Below are 22911 nucleotides of genomic sequence, written 5' to 3'. Positions count from 1 at the left end.
CTGCCCCCTGAGGACAGGCCCCCCTGGAACCCGCAGGAGAGGCTCCCCTTAGCCCCCTCAGGGCAGGCTCCCTGCACCCCTGCCTCCGTTCAGCCCCTTCGGGACAGGCTCCCCTCAGCCCGTCAGGAGAGGCTACCCTCGGCCCCCTCAGGACAGGCTCCTCTCAGCCCCTCAGGACAGGTTTCGCTCGGCCCCCTCACAACAGCCTCCCCTTGGCTGCTAGAACAGGCTTTTCTCAACCCCCTCAGGACAGACTCCCCTAGGCCCCCTCAGGACAGGCTTTTCTCAACCCCCTGAGGATAGCTTCCTCTCAGCCCCCTCAGGACAGGTTCCCCTTAGCCCCTCAGGACAGGCTCCTCTCAGCCCCTCAGGACAGGCTCCCCTCAGCCCCCTCGGTACTGGCACCCCTCGGCACCCTCGGGACAGGCTTCTCTCAGCCCCATCAGGACAACCTCCCCAAGGTCCCTCAGGACTTTTTAACCGCAGGAATTCGATAATTCTTATGATTTAGGTCTCACTTCACATGTTACCTGCTCGGAGTGCTTCAGGACAGGCTCCTCTCAGTCCCCTGAGGACAGGCTCCCCTGGAACCCTCAGGAGAGGCTCTCCTCAGGAGAGGCTCCCCTCGGCCCCCTCAGGGCAGGCTCCTGTCAGCCCCCTCAGACAGTCTCCCCTCAGCCCCTCAGGACAGGCTTTCCTAGGCCCCCCAAGGACAGGCTTCCCTCGGCCCCCTCAGAACAGGCTCTCCTCGGCCCCCTCAGGACAGACTCTCCTAGGCTCCCTAAGGACAGGTTCCCCAAGGCCCCTAAGGACAGGCTCCCCTCGGCCCCCTCAGGACTGGCTCCCCTTGGCCCCCTCAGGGCAGGCTCCTCTGAGCGTCCTCATGGCAGGCTCCCCGTGGCCACTCAGGAAAGGCTCCCTTCAGCCCCCTGAGGACAGGCTCCTCTCAGTCACTTAGGTAGTCTTCCCTCAGCCCCTTCAGGACAGGTTCCCCTTGGCCTCCTCAAGACAGGCTTTTCTCAGCCTTCTGAAGACAGGCTCCTCTCAACCTCCTCTGGACAGGCTTTCCTCGGCCCCCTCAGGATAGCCTCCCCTCAGCCGCTCAGAGCAGGCCACCCTCAGCCCCTCGGAGCAGGCTCCCCACAGCCCCACAGTACAGGCTCACCTTACCCCCTCAGGACAGGCTCCTCTCAGCTCCTCAGGACAGGGTCTTCTCACCCCTGAGGATAGGTTCGCCTCAGCCCCCTCAGGACACACTCCTCTCAGCCCCTCAGGACAGGCTCCCCTCATCACCCTCAGGACAGTCTACCTTCAGCTCCTCATGACAGGTTCCCTTCAGCCCCCTCAGGACAGGCTCCCCTCAGCCCCTCTGAGTAGGCTCCTCCTGGCACTGCCTTCTGTTACCACTGGATCCACAGGGTTTTTAATTTTGTCCAGGTTGATCGACATTTTCTGGATAAGCTGTAAACTGCTTGTGGTTTGATACTTTTTCTGTGGTTCTGGGTGTTTCTCACACTAAAACACTGAGAACCTTTTAAGTGACCAATAAGGCCTCAGTGCATGCTAACTCCAAGACCTACACCCTCTTGCCATAGCATAGGTAAGCCCTCTTCTGTAGTCCTGAAGTGTTATTGCTTTCTCCCCAGGTGCAATCCCCTGTGTGACCCAGTGTCCAGGCTTGTGGTAGTTTCTGGTACCTGTTAGTACTAAATTCTGTTTGTTTCCTGGCCTTCTTGTATGAGTCTCACTTTCTTCTGCCGCACTTGACAGACTATCCCCGACAACAAGAGACTCCCTTTCAGTTCAAATTAAGACATGCATCACATGGTCCACATTATATATATGTATATGTGCGTGTGTGTATGTATATATACACACACACACATATATACATACATACATGGAAAGTCTGGTGGCATACCAGTTAAGAATTTGGCTCCTAACCAAAAGGTTGGCAGTTTGTATCCACTAGATGCTCCTTGGAAAGCCTATGGGGCAGTTCTCTCTGTCGTACAGGGTTGCTATGCATTGGAACCAACTCGATGACAATGGGTATGGATGTGGGTGTGTGTATATATATATGTATGTGTATATGTATGTTTATGTATAGTGTGTATGTATTGTCCTTTAGATGAAGGTTTACAGAGCAAATGAGTTGCTCATTAAACAGTTAATACACATATTGTTTTGTGACATTGGTTGCCAATGTGTCAACACTCTTCCCTTCTCGATCTGGGGTTTCCCATCTCCCATTTCCATTCGTCCACCTTTCCTGTCTCCTCCTACCTTCTTGTCCTTGCCTCTGGGTTGGTGTGCCCATTTGAAAATGCTGTTGGGCAAAATGGACCATCGATCCAATTTGGAATTTATCACTTCTTGGGCTTGATGTGCTCGAGGGTTTTGTTTTTATAATTTTGACCAAGATTTCAGAAAAGGGGACATATTACATATTCATCATCTTGGTAACTTTCCCTAAAGGGCAGTGAGGCAAGTTATACATATAAAATGCTCAACACAACCCCTGAGGGAGAATAAGTGCTCAGTAAGTAATATCTGCGATTATTATTATGGAAACCCTGATGGCGTAGTGGTTAAGAGCCACATCTGCTAACCGAAAGGTGGACAGTTCAAATCTACCAGGCGTTCCTTGGAAACTCTGTGGGGCAGTTCTACTCTGTCCTATAGGGTCACTAATCGACTTGACGGCAATGGGTTTATTATTATTATGGGCGAGTCAAATGGATTTGGATTTTCTGCGACATCTAATGGGAAGATGGGAACAATTTACCATCTGAAAACCGTTCTGAGAACTTTGGAGTTCTATTAAACCTTTTTCTTTGAGAACACTGAAGCAGGAAGTCATGAAATGGTTATTAAGGGTTATTCACCATCCTATAATAGTTGTTTTTTAGAAAAGCCTACTTTTGCTCCGTTTTTGTTACAACTTTTACAGCACTTCACCATGATCGGTTGAATCCCCAGGTTCCTTGTCCTCTCGTGGCAGGAGGCTGAGGCGCAGGTGCACAGATTTCAAATTGACCCGCTATATGACCTTCCTGGGGTGATAATAGAGCGCCAGGGCCATTTTTTAAGGGCTGTGTGCAGTATTTTTAGAGCCGTGCACAAAAGCCCACTCACTAAAATTATGGGGACTGCGCATGCACCACCAAACTAAAGATCCTCCCCTCGCTGTTCATGCATATGTATGTCACTCCTTATAAAAAGAGCAAATCTCAAGAGATTTAACTACACATGATTAATGTTGAGTGAACTTTGATACGTTCATTGGTCAAAGTTGAAAACTGTTTTCTTCCTGACAATTCACATTGATACGAGGTAACTGCGTGTGTTGATCTGTAAGGGATGGAGTTACACAGGTGAGCCCACAACTTCAATATTGTACCCCTAACTCCCTGGAGGAAATCAGGTTCAAGTTTTGCAGCCTGGCCAGGCCTGGTTGCTCCTCATGCTCCGGGAGAGGTAAATTCCTCCATCTGTGGTCTTGTTGCAGAAAGGAGAGGCCCATGGAGCTGCCTGAAGAATGCAGGTGTGTGCTTGGGGGGCTGGAGCCTGTTCTGCCTTCAGTGTAAAGGCCCTCAGGGTGGAGCATTGCCCTGAGCCTGGGAGGAGGCCAGAGGCCTGTGACTCCCTGCTTCCTCCACACTGTTTCCTCCCTATCCTTCTTCCATTTCAGGTCTCAGGTGTGGTGCAGAGAGAACTAGTCCAGTCCAGGCAGCTGAGGACCTAGGGTGACCGTCTTGCACATGCGTTAATCACAGGGAAGGATTTCAACTGCTCTGGCTGGTGTGTGGGCCAAGCATTATTCATCTGCCTCCAAACTGCCCAGGCCTCTGCTTACACTCCCATCCCTCTTCCCAAAGTGGCTTCTTGGGCTCAGAGACGACATTCCCTTAGACTTCCAGAAACTGGAGAAGGAAATGGTGAGTTCTATGGAGAACTGGATTATCCTTAGCATAAGTGGGTGAGGCTGGATCAGAATTGTTGGGGGAGCAGCTATGTGCTGAGGGGCTGTGATTCCTCAGTGAAGAGAAAAGGTGGCAGAGGGGGCCAAGGGACTGAGGCCCAGGAGGCACCCTGAGGCCCTGCTCCTCTGTCACTGGGCCCTTCCTCTGTACACATATGGTTTTTCAGGATTTAGATGGCTGGGATCACCTGCCTTACGTGACTCTCAGAGCTGGCACCGTGGGGTGTTACCATCCCCACCCTGGGCCTTGGTGCTGTGCGTTGAATTTCAGAGTCTCCTGACCAGAGCCTGAAGACAGAGAATCTTTGGCTGTGGAGGCTGAGCCCCGCCTTCCAGAGCCATCTTTGTCCCATCTCTCTGACCAGTGTTCTCGACTACCCCCAGGCACTGGAGCATTTTCTGTGCCGTTCTGAAACTACAACTGCAGCTGTCACACTATTTTATAGGTTAGAAAAGGGGCAGAGAGTTTTTAGGGGAAGGCCCTGACTGTTTGTGGGGTCCTGGGTCATGGTGGTGCTCTTCTGATGTCAACAAAGTTATGAGACTTGGAACAGTGCATCCAGCTGAGTCCTTTGTGTGGTCCACAGACCTATGTTTCCCCCACTGGGGAATTTTTTTTGCCTTGTGGCTTTCAGGTTTGTGGAAAGCATGGCTCCCTAAACTTGGTCCTTGTCTTCCCTCCTCTACTTAGAGGTGGTATTTAATCCCTATGATTGTTCATGTTCTCCATAGCCTTAAATTAGAATCCAAAAGTGTTCTCTCAACCTTTGAGATTTGTATATTTAAGTTCGTGGACTTAGTGTTTCCACTGGATGAAAATTCTAAGTCCCTAGTTGTGTTTCTAGTGAGAATTTCTCAACTTAACGGATATAAACTTCTCAAACACAGAGGAGCGCTTATTTTAACTTATGTAAAAGTTACCCCAAAGCTTACTCAAATCTTAAGAAAGTTCTCATCTTCTCCTGCCTGGAGATTAGTATTTGTATTTAGAAGTTTATGGCTACTACCAGTATCATTGTTGATATTATACTTTGTGACCCAAGTCTTAATCCGTAATCTCTCTCGTTTAGTTTTGCCTGTTACTGTAAATTCAGTTATTACTCTGGAGTCTTCGGGGACTTGAAATCCATACTGAAGGTTGTAGTCTTTGATTTTCATGAGTAAATGCTTCAAGTTCTCTTCACTGTCAGTAAGGAAGATTGTGTGATCTGCATAATTCAGGTTGTTAATGCGTCTTCCTCCAATCCAGATGCTGCGTTTTTCTTCATATAGTGCAGCTTCTCGGATTATTTGCTCAGCATACAGATTGAATAGATTTGGTGAAAGAATACAACCCTGATGCACACTTTTCCTGACTTTAAACTATGCAGTATCCCCTTACTCTGAAGGACTGCCTCTTAGCCTGTATACTGGTTTTCATAATCAATGAAACACAGGTAAACATCTTTCTGGTGTTCTCTGCTTTGAGACATCAGCTGTGATATCCCTCTTGCCATGTCCTCTTCTGAATCCAGCTTTAATTTCTGGCAGTTTCCTGTTGATGTACTGCTACAACCGTTTCGAGTGATCCTTAGCAAAATTTTACTTGCATGTGATATTAATGATATTGTTTGATAATTTCCACATTCTGTTGGATCACCTTTCTTTGGAATAGGCATAGGTATAGATCTCTTCCAGTTGGAGAAACCCTGATGGCATAGTGGTTAAGTGCTTCGGCTGCCAACCAAAAGGTCAGCAGTTCAAATCCACCAGGCCCTCCTTGGAAGCTCTATGGGGCAGTTCTTTTCTGTCCTATAGGGTCACTATGAGTCAGAATCGATTCAACGGCAGTGGATTTTTTCTTCCAGTAGGTTGGCCAGATAGCTGTGTTCCAAATTTCTTGGCTTAGACAGTGAGCTCTTCCAGCTTTGCATGTTTGTCAAAACATCTCAATTGGTTTTCCGTCAATTCCTAGAGCCTTGTTTTTCACCAGTGTGTTCTGTGTAGCTTGGCCTTCGTCCTTCAGTGTCATTGGTTCTTGATCATCGGCTACTACCTGAAATGACTGAATGACTGAATGTTGACCAGTTCTTTTTGGTACAGTGACATGCAAAATGTATATGAGTGTTTGCAGAATCGTCATACTCTGCCTCTGATTTTTTAGAACTGAAAGTGCTATCCTTTTTTCTCTTACGTAGCCAGGTTTCACTAGTTAATGTTTTATGAAATAATTATTTTGCTCCCTTCACTAATTTACTAAAGAGAAATATACTTGTTACTTGCTACTTATCCTCTTACTGGGCTGCATTTTGTGTAGAATGTATCGCCACTTAAATACGTTGTCATGACCTCTTCATACCAGGATTGATTAGAAATGACATACACTGCTCATTTCACCCTTTCCCTAACATGAGGAGTCTTCTTACTATAAACCTGCTCTGTTTTTGCAGCCTTTTCTTTCTCCATGATGTGAGGAAGCCAGTGGATTAGTGTTCTTTCACAGAGGTCACTCTTACAGACCAGGGGATTCCAGTGGTCAGGGTTCAGGTGGTCATGATCAGGTACCTTTCAGGGCTGCAGATGTGAGAGAATTTTGGAGTGGAATCTCTAGAGGGCTGGCATGTAATTCTGTTTCCTAGGCTTCACAGGCAATTTAACAGGTAAACTGCACTTCAGCTTACTTACAAAATCGTATCTATTGTGGCAGGTATTACACATAACAAAATATTTCCCAATTCAACAAAGTTTACCATGTATACCTTGATGAGATTTATTACATTTCTCACGTTGTGCCATCATTACAAAATGGAAATCATAACCTCTTCTCGGTTGGCAAACACAAGGGCATGCTGTTCTTGTGTCTGCAGAGGTTGTGCTCTTTGGCATCTCATAACATTAGACTATGTGAGGATGTGTGAGTTCATGTTTGCTGAGGGGAGCAGTCACTAATAATTGATGTACGGTTACATCAAGTTTTGAAATGTGTGAATTGTGTGTGGCAGTCTGGATTCTCCTGTTTCCCGTCTCATCTAAGCTCTTAAAATTTTATTACCTTTGCGTGTTTCTGAAAAGAACAGAAGATGACAGAACAATGACAGAGTTTTTGAGGAATAGGTAATTGATGTGTAAAAATTCTTAATTCTCCAAAGTAATTCAGCAGGTGAATCTGTTACCTTCTGATCTCTTGGAGTTCAAGAATATGTGATCAGCTCGGGGTCCTGGTTTACCACTTTATATGGGACCTTGGTCCTCCCATGGCTGTGAGGGGCAAAAGGAAACGCTGTCCTTCTGCAGTGTTTCCCATTTGTTAATACCTCAGCCTGCCTTCAGCCTTTGCTTTATGTTTTGTTGAGGGTTCTGGTGGGTCATATGGAGGGAAGTGTAATTGTGTTTTCACAAGGAAGTGATGGTCAGAATGAGAGTATTTCTCTAATTTCTGCTATGTTTTCTAACTGTCCTAGACCATAAACAGAGGAATAAGACTGCAGTGGGTCACAGTCAAACTGTGGAGAGATTATTTCTGTCTGTTGAAAATGTATGAGACAGGATGCAATCAGTGAGGAAGTGAATATAGTTAGTGAAGGGAAGAGGCTGATGACTATACCCAAAGTAAACCTTGGTACAATGCAGAGCTTTGTGTCAAATCCCTTGGAATTCTTAGTTCCCCATGGCTGTCAGCCATACCCTTCGTTCCTGAACACATTGGAGTACATGGTACCTTGCTGATCCATAATGTATGGAATGTTTTAGGTCTCAGTGGTCATTGAGGATGTGGCCGTGGTCTTTAGCCAGGAAGAGTGGGCATTGCTGGATGTTGCTGAGAGGAAACTCTACAGAGATGTGATGATGGAAACCTTCAGAAACCTGACCTCAGTAGGTAAGAAGGGCATCTTTTCTTTTTTTATTTCTTTGTCTAGTGAACAAAAATATTTTACTCATTGACTTTACTCCAGTATTTGGGCTGAGGAATGGGAATAAATTGTTAACTAAATCAGGCATGGTCCCTTGGTCTATGGAGCTGATATATCCTGGATTCCCCGTGAGCATAAAGCTCTTTAGGTATTAACGTGAGTTTTCATTTCTCTTGCGATTAAAAGACCTGAGGTTCTCTAAGTGTTGTAAGCGTAAGCATTGGCTTCAGGATCACTGTGGGACATTGAGAGATAGGTGGTTTGGGACCTTGTAGAGAGTTTTGCTGTATCTATTATAAGTTTGGAAATCCTGGTGGAGCAGTGGTTATGTGCTACAGCTGCTAACCAAAAAGTCAGCAGTTCAAATCCGCCAGGTGCTCCCTGGAAACTGTATGGAGCAGTTCTACTCTGCCCTATAGGGTTGCTATGAATCAGAATTGACTCGATGGCAGCGAGTTTGGTTTTTTTTTTTTAATTATAATTTGACGTGATTGTTTTGCTGTATATAAAAAAAAAAAAGTCACACCCGTCTATCATTAGAGATCCTGAAGAGGAAAGTATTGGCTCAGTGTCAAGGAAATGTTCATTACTCTTCACTGTCTTCCCTCATGATGTCCATTTTCCCGTGAGCACCATGTGAGCTATACCCATTTTTTTTCCAAGAGAAAAAAAGGAAAGATCTGAGTACAGTGAGGATCCATGGCCCCTGTGTCAGGAAGCACCAGGAAAGCAAGAATTTTTGGAAGGACCAGCCCTATATGAATGGAATTACATTTCAATTAGTCAGCTAAAAAAATTCTCTTTTGGGTTGTGGACACTACTGCACAGATACCTGAACTTACCTTTCTGAATTTAGCAGTCCTCTCAGAACTGCGGTTATGGAGACCCTTTTCTTCTTTAATGTTACATTGGGAGTTGTGTCCAGTATTTTTCTTAGCTGTCCTAACTACACCTATTTATGTCACCATCATTCTCAATATTCATGGAATTATTGCCTAGCAAATTGCTTTTTAACCGTTGCAAATGTGCTCAGACAGTGAGATGTGATTAAGCCTTTCTTTGTTCACAGCAGGCTTTTGCCCCAGTGACTCCTTTCTTTTTTCTTTCATATTGTGAACCTCAACTTGAATATCTCGGTCAGTCTCCCAAAACCTTAACAATGGAGAAAAGTTATCCAGTGAACATACAGTGCTGCAATACATAAAGAATAACCCCTGGTTGTCCATGTTAGGAGAAATCTGCACATGGAATGGCAACGTAGATCACTCTGAAAACCAGGGGAGACATTTGAGGTGAGTGTATATGGTCGCTATGAGTCAGAATCGACTTGACGGCAACGGGTTGGATTTGGTTTCGGGTCATTCAAACAAGTGAAAACTGCTTCAAGAGAAAGACTGAAAGTGTCATGACATTAATGTACACACATATATATTTATGTATGCATATTAGCACTCTCAGCTGGTTTGTAAATGTTCAGTACTGGCCAGCATAAACAAGGACAGCATATGCGTTGCATAGAAACCAGATCTGTTCCCTGTCAGATTTTGACCCGAGTAGAAAACAGTCAGCGGTGCCCTGGTCAAGAATGGCAGCTATTTCTGTGGCTTCGCATATGTGTCACTCTCCACAGTCCTGCCAATAATCAAATTTCCTGCATCAGGTTCCTGAGACTTTTGGGATCCATGTGGGAGAGTGGATTATTGGCAGGACCTTGAAGAGCAATACACATTCAAAGTACATGGTTGGCGGCCATCTTTGAGTGGGGCACTGCTATTTGTTTCCTACTGATGTGAAAATTGAACGGGCAACAGATTTGGTTTCTGTGCAAAGTATACGCTGCCTTTGTTTATGTAAGCAATTCCTGAAGTGTTACGAACCATTTTTGAAATCTCGACACATAGTAACACGTACACATTCTCCTCACTTTTGACTATCTCTTTATCCAACACTGCGTATACGACAGTGGTAAAAAAAAGTCTACTGTCCAACTTTTTTGAGCATTAACAATGGACGTTTGGCAGTAATGGATGTTGAGATGCAAGGCCTAAGTAATGCTGGCTGTGATGGTTAAGATTATATGTCAGTGTGACTGGGCCATGATTCTCACTGGTTTGTAAGTTATGTAGTGATGTCATTTGGTAGTTATGGAATCATGTTGTCATCCTTTACTTTCTGATCTAATGTCATCCTCCGTTTTCACACCATGCCGAAATTGCAGAACGACCTGTTCTTTTGAACCTAACCATGTTGATAAATGAGGAGGTGTACGGACACACATGCACACACACACAGACATCTATGTATACGAACATAGATGGAAAAGTATGTGTTTTAGGGAATTTTTATAATACCCAGAAACCCAGTGCCATCAAGTCGATTCCGACTCATAGTGACCCTATAGGACAGAGTAGAACTGCCCCATAGAGTTTCCAGGGAGCACCTGGTGGATTCAAACTGCCAACCCTTTGGTTAACAGCTATAGCACTTAACCGCTACGCCTCCAGGGTTTCCCTTTTATAATACAGCATATTCAAATACTTGAGTGAGATACAGAGTATTTGAAATGTATTTCCAATAGACACAATTATCAGAAAGACTCATATTTTAGAAATTCTGTGAGAATAATGGTCCTATGTCTGCTAGATGATTTTACCTAGGAAACATGAGAAAAGTCAGGAAAAACCAAGGATGTTCAGTATATTTGGTAGTGGTGAAATGGGAACAAATTTATTTCCAACTCCATGTTCCCTATTTTGAATAGCAGTCATACAGCAGAGAACTTCCATGGAAGTAATGAAGGCACTCAGTGTTGGGAAACCTGCAACCGGATTTTGGATCTTACTGCACTGAAAAGAAACCCTCCAGACGTAAATCCTTTTGAATGCTCTGAGTGCGGAAGAGTCTTCATGGATTACTCGTCATATAACCATCATATCAAATTTTCCACCAGATGCACTGCCTGTCAGTGTAAGGAATGTGGAAAATCCTGTAGTTGTTCCTCTCACCTAACCATTCCTTCGAGAGATCTTCATGGAAATAAACCCCATAAATGTAAGGTGTTTGGAAAGGACTTAATTTATATGTCAACCCTTAAGAATCCTGTGACAACGCTCACTGGTGAGAAATGCTGTGAATGTAACAAATGTGTGAAAGGTTTCTGTAGTTCGTCATCCTTTTCGACACATGTGAGAGATCATAAGCATGCATGTAAAGAATGTTTTGAAATGAGTAGTCCTTCATCCCTCATTTTACCTAAAAAATTTTCTAACAGAGATAAGCCTTATGAATGTAAGGAATGTGGGAAAGCCTATAGTTGTTCCTCAGGACTCACTGTGCATCTTCGAACTCACAGTCGAGAGAGGCCTTATGAATGTGAACAATGTGGGAAAGCCTATATTCGTTCCTCAGAACTCACTGTGCATCTTCGAACTCACAGTCGAGAAAGGCCTTATGAATGTGAACAATGTGGGAAAGCCTTTATTCGTTCCTCCTACCTCAGTTCTCATAGAAGAACTCACAGTAGAGAGAGGCCTTATGAATGTAAGGAATGTGGGAAAACCTTTATTCGTTCCTCCCACCTCACTTCACATAAAAGAACTCACAGTGGAGAGAAGCCTCATGAATGTACACAATGTGGCAAAGCCTTTAGTCGTTCCACAGCCCTTGCTAGGCATAAAAAAACTCACAATGGAGTGAGGTCTTATGAATGTACGGAATGTGGGAAAGCCTTTATTTATTCCTCAGCCCTTACTATGCATAAGAGAACTCACAGTGGACAGAAACCTTATGAATGTAAGCAATGTGGGAAAGCTTTTAGTTATTCCTCAGCCCTCAGTACGCATAAAAGAACTCACAGTGGAGAGAGGCCGTATGAATGTAAGGAATGTGGGAAAGCCTTTATTTGTTCCTCCCACCTCACTTCACATATAAGAACTCACAGTGGAGAGAGGCCTTATGAATGTAAAGAATGTGGAAAAGCCTTTACTCGTTCCACCAACCTCATATCACATATAAGGACTCACAGTGAAGAGAAACCTTATGAATGTATGCAGTGTGGGAAAGCCTTTAGTTGTTACGCAACCCTCACTAGGCATAAAAAAAATCACAATGGAGTGAGGCCTTATGAATGTACAGAATGTGGGAAAGCCTTCATTTATTCCTCAGCCCTTACTGTGCATAAAAGAACTCACAGTGGACAGAAACCTTATGAATGTAATCAATGTGGGAAAGCCTTTAATTATCCCTCAGCCCTCAATTTGCATAAAAGAACCCACAGTGGAGAGAGGCCTTATGAGTGTAAGGAGTGTGGGAAAACCTTTATTCAGACTTCACACCTCGCTAACCATGCAAGAATTCACAATGGAAAAAGGCTTTCTAAACATAATGTGGAAAGCTTTTAGTTGTTCCTCACATGTCACTTCACATACAAGAATTCATGGTGACTTGATTGATTACTCTTATGTCAAAAGCGGGATGTTTTTCCTTACTGTTACAATTTCGAGCAGCAAATTTCTGAAAGTCTACAAAGAACAAAGTTTCTTAGTGAGAAATCAATACTAACTCAAAAGAAGGGATCATTAAAAGTAATTTATGCCTTTGGGAGAAATGACAGGTTCATTGTAACTGTGGGACTGTACTCATCAGTGTTTGTTACTTTATCAGTCCAAGCTAAATTTTACCTTTCTTAAATCCTTGCTATTACAAATGAGGCTGTAGGGACTAGACTTGAGCAAATGTGGTTTTATGTTATTTAATGTTATCATTGATGTTATTTTGGAAACAGTTAAGTACGCTCATCTTGTATTTGGTTCAGATGGTTTTATTTTCATATTTGAAACATTCCTTCCATTCTTTCCTATTGTAAATTAAACTGTTTTATCTATTATAATTAATAATTCTCATATAGCGATACTTTGAGACTGTGCAAATATTCTGTTTTTCATTGTACTTCAGCCTATTATGTATTATTATTACTGTGGTGTTTATTAGATATTTTTTGTTCCAATATCTAATAATAATGTATCTATTAATTGGAATTCTGAAAGAAATAGCTTTTCCTTCTCTCTGATTTATGTTTTTAACTGATCATAATTGTATAGGCAGTCCACGGATTCTGGTGGAGTTCCTTTCCTAACTGTGCATTTAAGCTGAATTTGCACGTGGGAACAGGTAGGTACGATTTTTTGTATGTATTGTTATTTAGTCAAATGTTTTCCTTGAAATACACCGTACAGTGTACCTTTGTATGCATAAAAAATTTTTTAAGAAACACTTTTAGTTACAATAAAACATTGTTTACATAATAGTACAGTAATAACGGTAATGAGGTTTTGATACACATTACAAAGTCATAACCGTATGTTATTACAAACACCTGTCACTTCATTGGATTCCCTCTTGATACACTTCTCTCACTTCTGACTTGGGGAGGCTAGGAGGCTGCCCTCCTAGGCGCTGCACATGTGATCCCGCTCCAGAGGGTGGTAGGGAGGGAAGTGCAGAGCATGGACCCCACCACTGCACGACTCTTAACCTGACCTTACAGGGGACGTCAGCCTCCGCCCAGTTCCAAACAGTAAGAACAAGCAACATGGTGACACCGCATCACCACTGGGCAAGGGATGCAGGACTTGAGTTCCTGCAGAAGGGGATCTTCGTTTGTAAGAGGATGAGCCAAATTTGAAAGTCATGAGTCAGTCTGGTAAATACCTGGGAGGTTGGCATCCAACAGTAAAGGTGGAAAGAAGCTGGTATAGATAAAAGACAGTAAAAGGAACAAGGGATTTTAAATGAGAGTGGAAGATCAAACCCTGAGTGGTACTAAGGATTGAGAATAATTCTGATCTCACTCCTGGAATCAGGTACAAAGAGTGTGAGAAAAGCAACTTTTTCACCAAAAGTAGAGTGTCCACAAAAGGATTGCTGGGAATTACAGGAAGAAAGGTTTGCCCACTTTAACCCAACTCTATCTTCCTTATCATGAGTTCTTTATCCTCTTTTTCTTTCTATTCCATCAATGTTCTCCAACTTTCATAGCTCTGCTTTGTTCAGCGAAAAAGAGGGAGACCCTCAATGAGAAGTGTTGACAGTGTTTTATGTTGTACATGGGGTTTTAAGTTCATGAAACTTACCTCCTGCTGTGTGTCAAATGATATGAAACCTATCTACTCCCTCTAATTTTGTAATTATATATTTCAGTACAGAATTTATGACTTAGGTTCCGTGTTTTATATCTGTTTGTTTCTGTTGTCTATGCTGGTTCATTCCCTGTGTGTCTGATAATTTGTTGTTTTGTCATAGGCATATTCTTTATGTTTTATTATTATGTTGAACTGTGTTTAAAATATACTAAAGAATGAGAGTTCTTATATTTGGTTTCAAGACTTAACAGTTGTCTTTATGTTAGATGTTTCAATAAAAGATATAATAGAAGATAAAATTTTTCTTCCAAAGAGGATTTTTTTTTTGCCAAGACAGGTGTCTGGAGTTACTATTACAAATCTCAAGAGCCTTAGAACATTCAGAGCTCAGTATTCCCATTTGTATGGCTCACAACCAGGCCATGTGGTCCTTGTGATATCTTGATATGGCTCGCACTTTTGGGAAGCCTGACCTCCAACATCTGACCTGTCTGTGCCGCCATCTTGATCCTCCTGCTCCTTATTTTCTGTTTTGAACCTTGCAGATAGATTATAGAAGAAATGGAAGGGCGGGGGGAAGAACGGCTCATTTTTGACAAAGTGTTTTTATGGTACACGTTCCCTCTGTTCCAGTCACTTGGTGGGTGTATCTGGGGTACGCATTCACATATTTCAACTGATATGACAGTTTTTCTGTTACATACACAGGTAGGGTATTCATTTCCTTTCTAGTAAGAAAGTTTACTTTGAAGGTGAAATATGTTCTGAACAGTGACTTAAAGCAGGGACCAGCAAACACTTTTGTAAAGGACTAGATAGTAAACATCTTAGACTTTGCAGGCCAGATGTTTACCTTTGGAAAGACTAAGCTCTGTCAGCGTAGCTTGAAAGCAACTGTAGGCAGTGTTTCCATGAATAGTGGCCGTGTTCCAAGGAAATGCTATTTACAAATGCAGCTGTTGGGGCACAATTGGTCTGGGGTTGTGTAGTGTGTTGACCCCTGACTTAGAGAGTAGATTCAGATAAAAAGATCAGGCAAATCGGAGAAGACACTGTAAAATTCATAGAACAAATCCCATGCAGCTTCCTTTCTGCTAGTGGGACTCACCTAATAGAAGGCCCAGGATGATTACATCATCAGGCTCTGCTCTTGTCCCTGGCCAATGCTGATGTGACTGTCAGACCCTTAATCACCCAGATTTTCCAGTCTACCAAGCTACCCTACTTAAAAAAATTTGCCTTCCGGTCAACTCAAGACTCATGGCAGGCATTGGGTTTCTTCTGTTTATGGTGACGGGATATTTGACAGCAGATATTGGTGATGACTGCACAACACGATTAATGTAATTGATGTTACTGAATTACATATATGAAAAACGTTGGCAAATATATGTATACATACACGTATGTATATACATGTATACATATATACACAAAGAAAAATTCAGGCTAAGGCAGAGAACTGAATTTCAACCTGTGCTGTTCTCTTATATATTGTATTTTGTTATTATTGTCTTTTATACATGGAAAGGGAAATCTGTACTCCTGATTTTAAAAATCTGTATTTAAATAGTACAGAGTATACAATGAAAAATCTCTGTCTTTTGACCTCAATCATCCTCCCCAGAGGAATGCTTGTCATCATTTTCTTGTGTACCCAGAGATATTCTATGGATATACAAACGCAATTGAGTTTTTCTATGTATTTGAGCCATTTCAGATGAATCTCTGTACGCTTTACTGGTTTTACTTCCCTAGAGATCCCAGCCTAAGTCATTTGGTACCAAGAGTTGTTCTAGAGAAAAAAAATTGTAATGATGAGTTTTCGAAATTGGTTCTCAAGTCTGACTAGTCTTAAAGGCTCTGATGCCTCTGCCTCCTGTCGTAAAGAGGGTATGGCTAATCCTTGTTGAGAGGTGGTAATGTTAATATGCAAAATATCACCAGTAGATCAAGTATTGGTAAAAGTGAGACCCTGAGTGATTGTATGTTTGATATTTCCTACAGTTCTTTCACAATGAGAAGTATCAGTATTGTTTGTCCTTAGTTTTATTAGACAAAGTGGTGAAAGAAAGAGATGAGTTCAGGCCTTCGGTGGCACAGCTTAAGCACTGCATAAACAGCTCAAAATTGCCACTTTTGCCCTGAAAGCCTTTTTTTTTTTTTTTGTAGTAACAGAGCTGATATTGCTGAAACCTAAACCTTGATTCTTAACCATAAGAGTGGCTGAATTACAAGGCCAGTTGAATTCCCATCCTCAAATAGTGTATGAAATTCAACTGAGGGCATTGGGAAGAAATGAGACCCTGAAATTTGGGATGAGGACATATCGGCAGATTGTTTTCAGTCTTTGAAAACTAATGAAATTTGTTCTATTGAGTTTTGGACTTGTGTGATGCTCGTTATCCCTCTTTTACCTCCAATTTTTCCCATTTTCAATGGAAATGACTACTTTGTTCCTGTCCCATCATTGTGCTTTGTAATCACATAACTTGTATTCTAGATTTTACAAGTTGACAGATGAAGAGGAGTTTTTTTCCAGGATGGACTATGCCTAAAGTCCCACCCATATATGATTTAGATTTTTCAGATGAGATTTTGGACTTGGAGTTTAAGACTTTGGGATGAGTAAAGGGGTGAATGTGTTTTGCATGTGGCAAGGACATGAATTTGGGGGGGCCAGATGGTGAAATGTTATGGATTGAATTGTCTCTCCCATAATTATGTCTTGTAAATCATAGTCTGTATATCTGTGGTTATAATCTCCCTTGGGAGTGTGACTTAGGCTGGGTTCTCAAGAGATGCAAAACCAGTAAAGCATATATGTTTATCCCAAAACCAAAACCAAACCCACTGCTGTCGAGTCGATTCTGATTCATTGTGACCCTATAGGACAGAGTAGAACTACCCCATAGAGTTTCCAAGGAGCACCTGGCAGATTTGAACTGCCAAGCTCTTGGTTAGCAGCTGTAGTACTTAACCACTACACCACCAGGGTTTCCGTATATGTTTATAGAGGGATTTTTTTTTTTTTTTAATTTTTATTAAGCTTCAAGTGAACATTTACCATTCCAATCAGTCTGTCACATGTAGGTTTACATACATCTTACTCCCTTCTCCCACTTGCTCTCCCCCTATTGAGTCAGCCCTTACAGTCTCTCGTTTCGTGCCAATTTTACCTTCTTCCCTCTCTCTCTATCTTCCCATCCCCCCTCCAGTCAAGAGTTATAGAGGGATTTTTATTAAAAAAAAAGCTCACACACTTGTAGAGGCTAGAACATCCATGTCCATGGATCACGTTAGAGGCTTCTATTTAGTAACATAGTGCAGGGGCTGGCGAACCCAAGATCAGTAGGCTGGAGAGCAGGGCTCTTGCTCAAAGGCTGCAAAGATCAGTGAATCCCAAGATTGGCAGGCAAAATCACAGGTAATCTGCTAGCTCAAGTTCCAATAACTGGAGGGCAGATGGACAGGAACTAGCTGCAGAACGAGCAAAAGCCCTAGACCGTTGCCTGAACGTCAGCTTATATTTGGATGCAGGCCACACTCCCAAGGAAACTCCCTTTCAACTGATGGGCTACTCACAAGAGATCCCATCATGGGGGTGGTCATGTATCAAATCTCAACAGGAAAGTGATTACAATGTTATATGACTTTCAAAACACTGAGAACCCTGTCCCAGCCAAGTTAACACACAATCCTGAACATCACAGAGTGTGATGTCTTGGTTATGTTCATGAGGCAGAACTAGTCTAAGCAGTATTAATCATTTTGAAATCTCAGAGAAATTATTTGCTTAAGTCAATCTGTTGTGCAAGGAACCAAGTCGGTCTCTAGAGCAAGGAAGCAAGCAGATAAGGAGAAAAATAGATCCCACTCCACATGAAGATCACAAGGGAACCAAGAAAACAAGCTCAGAAGGGACAAGGACCTTCACCCAGAGCCTGAGCCCTGAATTTGAACTTCTAGCTTGCTAAAATGTGAGAAAATAAGTTTCTGTTTGTTACAACCACCTACTGATTAACAACAACACGATATAACTAAAACAATTCCTTTGTTCTCTTGAGATGCTCATTACAGTAGAAACAATTTGTGCATATGAGAAAAGGACCTCAGTGAGAGAAAAAAAGCCCAAGATGCCTTTTACAATATATAACACAATGTCCCCTTAGTCTTGTGTTTTTTTTTTTTTTTTTTTTTTTTTTTTTATGGGCCCGTGTAATCTTTGGCTGAAGAGTGAACCTCAGGAGTGACTTATAAAAGGGTGTCTGGGGCCATACTCTCAGGATTTCTTCAGTATCTGTCAGACCAGTAAGTCTGGTGGGGTTTTTTATTTTTTTTATTTTTGTGATTAATCTGAGCCCATTGTTTTGTTCTGCGCCATCAAGTTGATATCTGACTCTTAGCGAACCTATGTACAACAGAGTGTTCAAAAAGTAAACTAGCATAGAGTTTTAGCCTCATGGATATATTTATACATATTAACTGGGCTTATGAAAACTTTTTCTTATAAGTAACTACAGGATATTTTTATTGAAAGTGATAGATTTCTGCAGAGACATTGCCCAAAAACTTTATGGACGATCATTTTGGTGTCAACGTCTTCTGGAACTGTTGCCCAGTGTATTCCACAGCCCCCTCACCTCCCCGAGGGAACCATAGGGGAAAGGTGCATCTTGAGTGCCGGCAAGTCAGAAGGAAATCCCCTGAGTCTGTGTAGGGAAAACAGTTCTGTCTGAGCTATGGAGCACCAAGGAAACAAAAGTGTATGGCTGTGTTGGGAGAGAAGGAAACCGAGGAGATGTGATGTACCTGTGAACCAAAGGATTGAAGCATCCCAGTGGAGGAAGACAGAGCACCCAAGGACGCTGAGCCTTTGAGCCAAGAGAGGACCAAGGGCAGTTCCCTCATTTCCTATCTTCCTGTGTTCCTTTCTGGCAGCTGTAGGGGAAAATATGTTTTTCATGCCTTTTCCAGCTCCTGGAGGCCATTCCTTCTCTCCTGGTCCCATCCTCCATCTTCAAAACTGGCAGTGCCCCGCTGAACCTTTCTTACATCACCTCACTCTGACACCAGCTCTTCTCTCTTCCTCCTCCACATTTAAGAGCCTTTTTGAATACATTGGACCCACCGAGGTAATCCAGGATTATCTCCCTGTTTAAACGTCACTTGATTCCAAAAAACCAAATGAAACCTGTTGCTGTTCAGTCAATAGGGTTTCCAAGGAGTGGCTTGTGGGTTGGAACTGTGGACCTTTTGGGTAGCACCCAAGCTCTGAAACGCTGTGCCAGCAGCCTACCTGAATTCTATCAGGTACCTTAATTCCCTATTGCTACATATCCTGTTTACAGAATCAAGGGATTAGGATGTAGACATCTTTGGGAGATCATTATCCTGCCTGCCATTGTGGTCATGTGACATAATTTTGGCCAAAGACATGTAACCTGACAGTCTGTTAGGTGGAGCTTGTTGGAACACATATTTTCCCTATGCAAAATAAAAGGAGAATCATAAATATAATGTTGAGGAAAAGAAGCCAGACATCAAGGAATACATTGTGTGATTTCATTTATAGAAAGTTAGAATTCTGACTAGTGGTGACCCTGGGAGTGCTGACAGAAGAAAGCTTCTGTTTTTGGTCTTGGTCGTGGTGCTCGTTACTTTGAATAGAAGTGAAATTTCGTTGAGCTTTTTGTATGACACTTTTTCATATGCATAATATACCTAAAAAAAAAGTTTTTTTAAGACCCATCTGGCACTACACTTTGTGCTTTTCCCTTACTTTTCTCCCAGTCTTCCTGCCTGGTATTTAGTATCTACAGGTATAGCGGGTATTCTGCGACTGTGAGGATGTGACAAGTGATGTATAGAAAAGTAAAACTTTAATTTGTCACACTTTTTGGTTGCACTTTTTATTACTTTCAATGTAATGCCATCCGTAACTAGATTAAAGGTTCATGGTATATTTTAGAATGCTTTTAGCATGTCACTTTAATAAAGGAGTACATGGAGAGTAAATATGGTTATATTCCATGTGTACTTTGTAATAATTAAACCATGTATACTATATATCCTTTATGACTGCTATACTGGAAGAAATTTCTTAACAAATTAGAAGAACTCCAGAGGAGTTATTTTTTTCGTGCTTAAGTGAGGACTTAGTGGGTTATTAAACCGTGTCTTCAACTAAAGGAAGTGACATATCTATTTCTAACGTCATTTTATGCATTATCAGCTGTATCATCATTTCCTACATTACTAGCTGGTAACCTTGCAGTCTCCAGTGACTGTCATGTCTCTTCAATGAATTGAAAGCTCCTTCTCTTTCCAATTTGTAAATATCTGTCATCTATTTGCATTTGAAATACCCCTCCCTGCCAGCAGCACTTTCTGATTTCCTGGAAGAAAGGTTTAAAAACTCGGCCATGCATGTTCTGCCATCTGCTAATCCCGGGGCTGGGGACCCTTAAAAATATGTTACAGAAAGCAGCTTAATCAAAGGAAAAACAGAGACAGAAAGAAATGTATACCTATGGAGTTTCATTTATCCCAGCTGTTCTGAAGGGCCAGTCTCCTCCAAGGTCATCATTTTCACAGTGGTAACATATATGTGAGAGACAATGGAGTGGGGAGGGGTTCACCTTGCTTCTACTAACTGGTGTCAGGTGTGGACATGAGCTGACCCACCAAGAAAACATTTGTGTACCATGTATTCCAGCACTATCATGAAAATGTCTCCTTCATTAAGAAAATAACTTAATGGCAATAATTCTAACTACCAACTAAAGCCTCGCTATTCCATGTGTGGTCCATGGAACAGCAGCACTAGCCCCACGTGGGGGCTTATCAGAAACGAAGTTTCTGGAGCCCCACCTCAGGCCTACAGAATTAGAATCTGCATTTTAACAAAATCTGCAGGTGATGTGTTTTTGTAAGAACGTTTGAGAGCCACTGGTCTAACTGATGGAAGAGTAAATAGGGCCAGAATTACCTTGAGGCAGTGGAAGGTAAAAGCAAAAATAAGAGTTTGGGGGCCATGAATAACCTGAATATTACAATGAATTTTGGCCCCCTAAAGATGAGAAATACATAAATCAATACATAGTATATCTGGGGTATTAATTTTAATAGGCGATTAGAGGACCCAAAAACCAAAACCCAGTGCTGTTGAGCCGATTCCGACTCATGATTAGAGGACAAAAACATCTAAAGCAGCCCCTTTACGGCAATAAAGAAAAGTTTAGAAACAGTGTTCTAGGGGTATGGAGGTACAGAAGGCTTTGGTGAACAGTAAGTGATACTAAACTGAGTTGATGGGTATTCATTATAATTGATAATCTTGGTATATCCTTGGTATACCATATTTTTAAGCAAATAATACGTGCCTTCTACTTTGGCTTGCTGACCGTGCCCTCCCCACACAAGGTATTTTCTTAAGTGCCACCATCCCAGTTTTTTTTAAGTGTCGCTGTGAAAAATAGTTTGTTTAGCAAGCTTATGAAAATACCTTGCAGTGGGAGGCTGTGGCTGGCAAACAAACGTAGAAGGCATGCATTATTTCCATAAAGATACGGTATCCTTACTGTATGGTATTATATCTCAAGATTACTATCTATTATATCTGAAGCACTTTGAAAATAAAGTTAATCCTTGTTAGAGACATTTTGGGGTAATTTTTTTGTATTGGTTTTATTTAACTTTGCATTACTTTTGTAATTCCTTATATCAGACTTATAAAAAAGATTGCGATAGTTTGAATGTGAATACCACTAGACTGGATCAAGATTTCCAGAACTCATGTGTAGAAAATGATCAGTTTACATACTGCTGTTGATCCTGAATTGCAAGGAATTGAAATTAACTACATGGGACTGAATGGACTAAAAGATTACTATGGTTACAGTTACTATACCAGAGTGAAGCTCTCAGAACACGAAGAGACAGAAAAATGTCATAAACTCACTGGTCTGTTGAATCCAGATAAAAAGCCAGGCCTATACTCTTAAACAACATAACAGAATAGAAAGCAAATAGGGAACCCAGGGCCTTAAAATGTGTACATCAATTCCTTGGTAAGATTGACTCATTTGTACAGAAAAAGAGGTCCTAAAGAAAACTCATTAACTTGCCAGAATATCAGATGGATAGATATCAGACCCTATGAGAAAACCTGAATACCTCAAAGAAGAAAGAAAAGAAACACAAATGGGAACTCATTTTCCCAGTGTGGAAGGAGAAATTGCAGGTGGGAACTCATTTTCCCAAAGTGATCCCTGAAATTCCAAATTGCTTCTAGTATACTTAGTTTATAGTGTTTTTGAATATGAAACCCAAACCAGGGTCCCAGTAGGTGGAGTTCGAGGCTCCCTTGTCAAGGATCCTATTCCCAGGGCCTGAAACTTTGCTCTACCCAAGTCAAAGAAAATTCCTAGCAGGGTTTTGTCAGTGATTCATTTTACAGTGTACATCCATTGTATGAGAGTTCCCCTGTGCTGATGGGCAGCCCGATGCTGTGGCTCATTCCAACATCAGTGTCTCCCTATTGGTAGCTTCCTAAAGATAGGCCTCCTCTCTGCTTCTTCAGGATAGGCTTCTCTTGGTCTCCTGAGGACAGGCTCCTCTTGTTCTCATCAGGACCAGCTCCTGTGGCCCTGCTGTCTATCACCAGTGACTGTAAATGGGCTCCAAAGCTTTGCTACTTTTTGTCCAGGTTGGTTGACATTTCCTGGATAAGCTGTAAACAACTTGTGGCTTGATACTTTTTCTCTGGTCCTGGGCTTTTCCCACACTAAAGCAGTAGAAACTTTTTAACTGATCAATAAGTTCCTAGTGCATGCCAACTCCAACACCTAGACCCTCTTGTCTGCCATACTTATGCCCTCTCTTACAGTTCCAA

At 42.2% G+C, this 22911-nt stretch overlaps 1 protein-coding gene across 1 annotated transcript; it reads left to right on the top strand.

Annotated features, from left to right (window-relative positions):
* Positions 1-3773: 3773 nt before the first annotated feature.
* On the top strand, positions 3774-15690 carry LOC135229046 (zinc finger protein 883-like). Its single transcript, XM_064278793.1, has 4 exons — positions 3774-3941; positions 7715-7841; positions 9017-9167; positions 10637-15690. The coding sequence occupies exons 1-4, from the start codon at positions 3939-3941 to the stop codon at positions 12273-12275; spliced, it is 1920 nt and encodes a 639-aa protein (XP_064134863.1). The 5' UTR covers positions 3774-3938; the 3' UTR covers positions 12276-15690.
* Positions 15691-22911: the final 7221 nt, after the last annotated feature.

The sequence above is a fragment of the Loxodonta africana genome, chromosome Y (assembly GCF_030014295.1).
Source record: "Loxodonta africana isolate mLoxAfr1 chromosome Y, mLoxAfr1.hap2, whole genome shotgun sequence".
NCBI classification, from domain to species: domain Eukaryota; kingdom Metazoa; phylum Chordata; class Mammalia; order Proboscidea; family Elephantidae; genus Loxodonta; species Loxodonta africana.
Note: the sequence above shows the minus strand (reverse complement) of the source record. Positions and strands in the feature narration are given on the sequence as shown.

Bases quoted from the DNA above. Each gene is read 5' to 3' on its own strand.
- LOC135229046 (XM_064278793.1), top strand. The intron at 7,842-9,016 runs GTAAGAAGGGCA...TATCTCGGTCAG, and splicing joins CAGAAACCTGACCTCAGTAG to TCTCCCAAAACCTTAACAAT. The intron at 9,168-10,636 runs GTGAGTGTATAT...TATTTTGAATAG, and splicing joins AACCAGGGGAGACATTTGAG to CAGTCATACAGCAGAGAACT.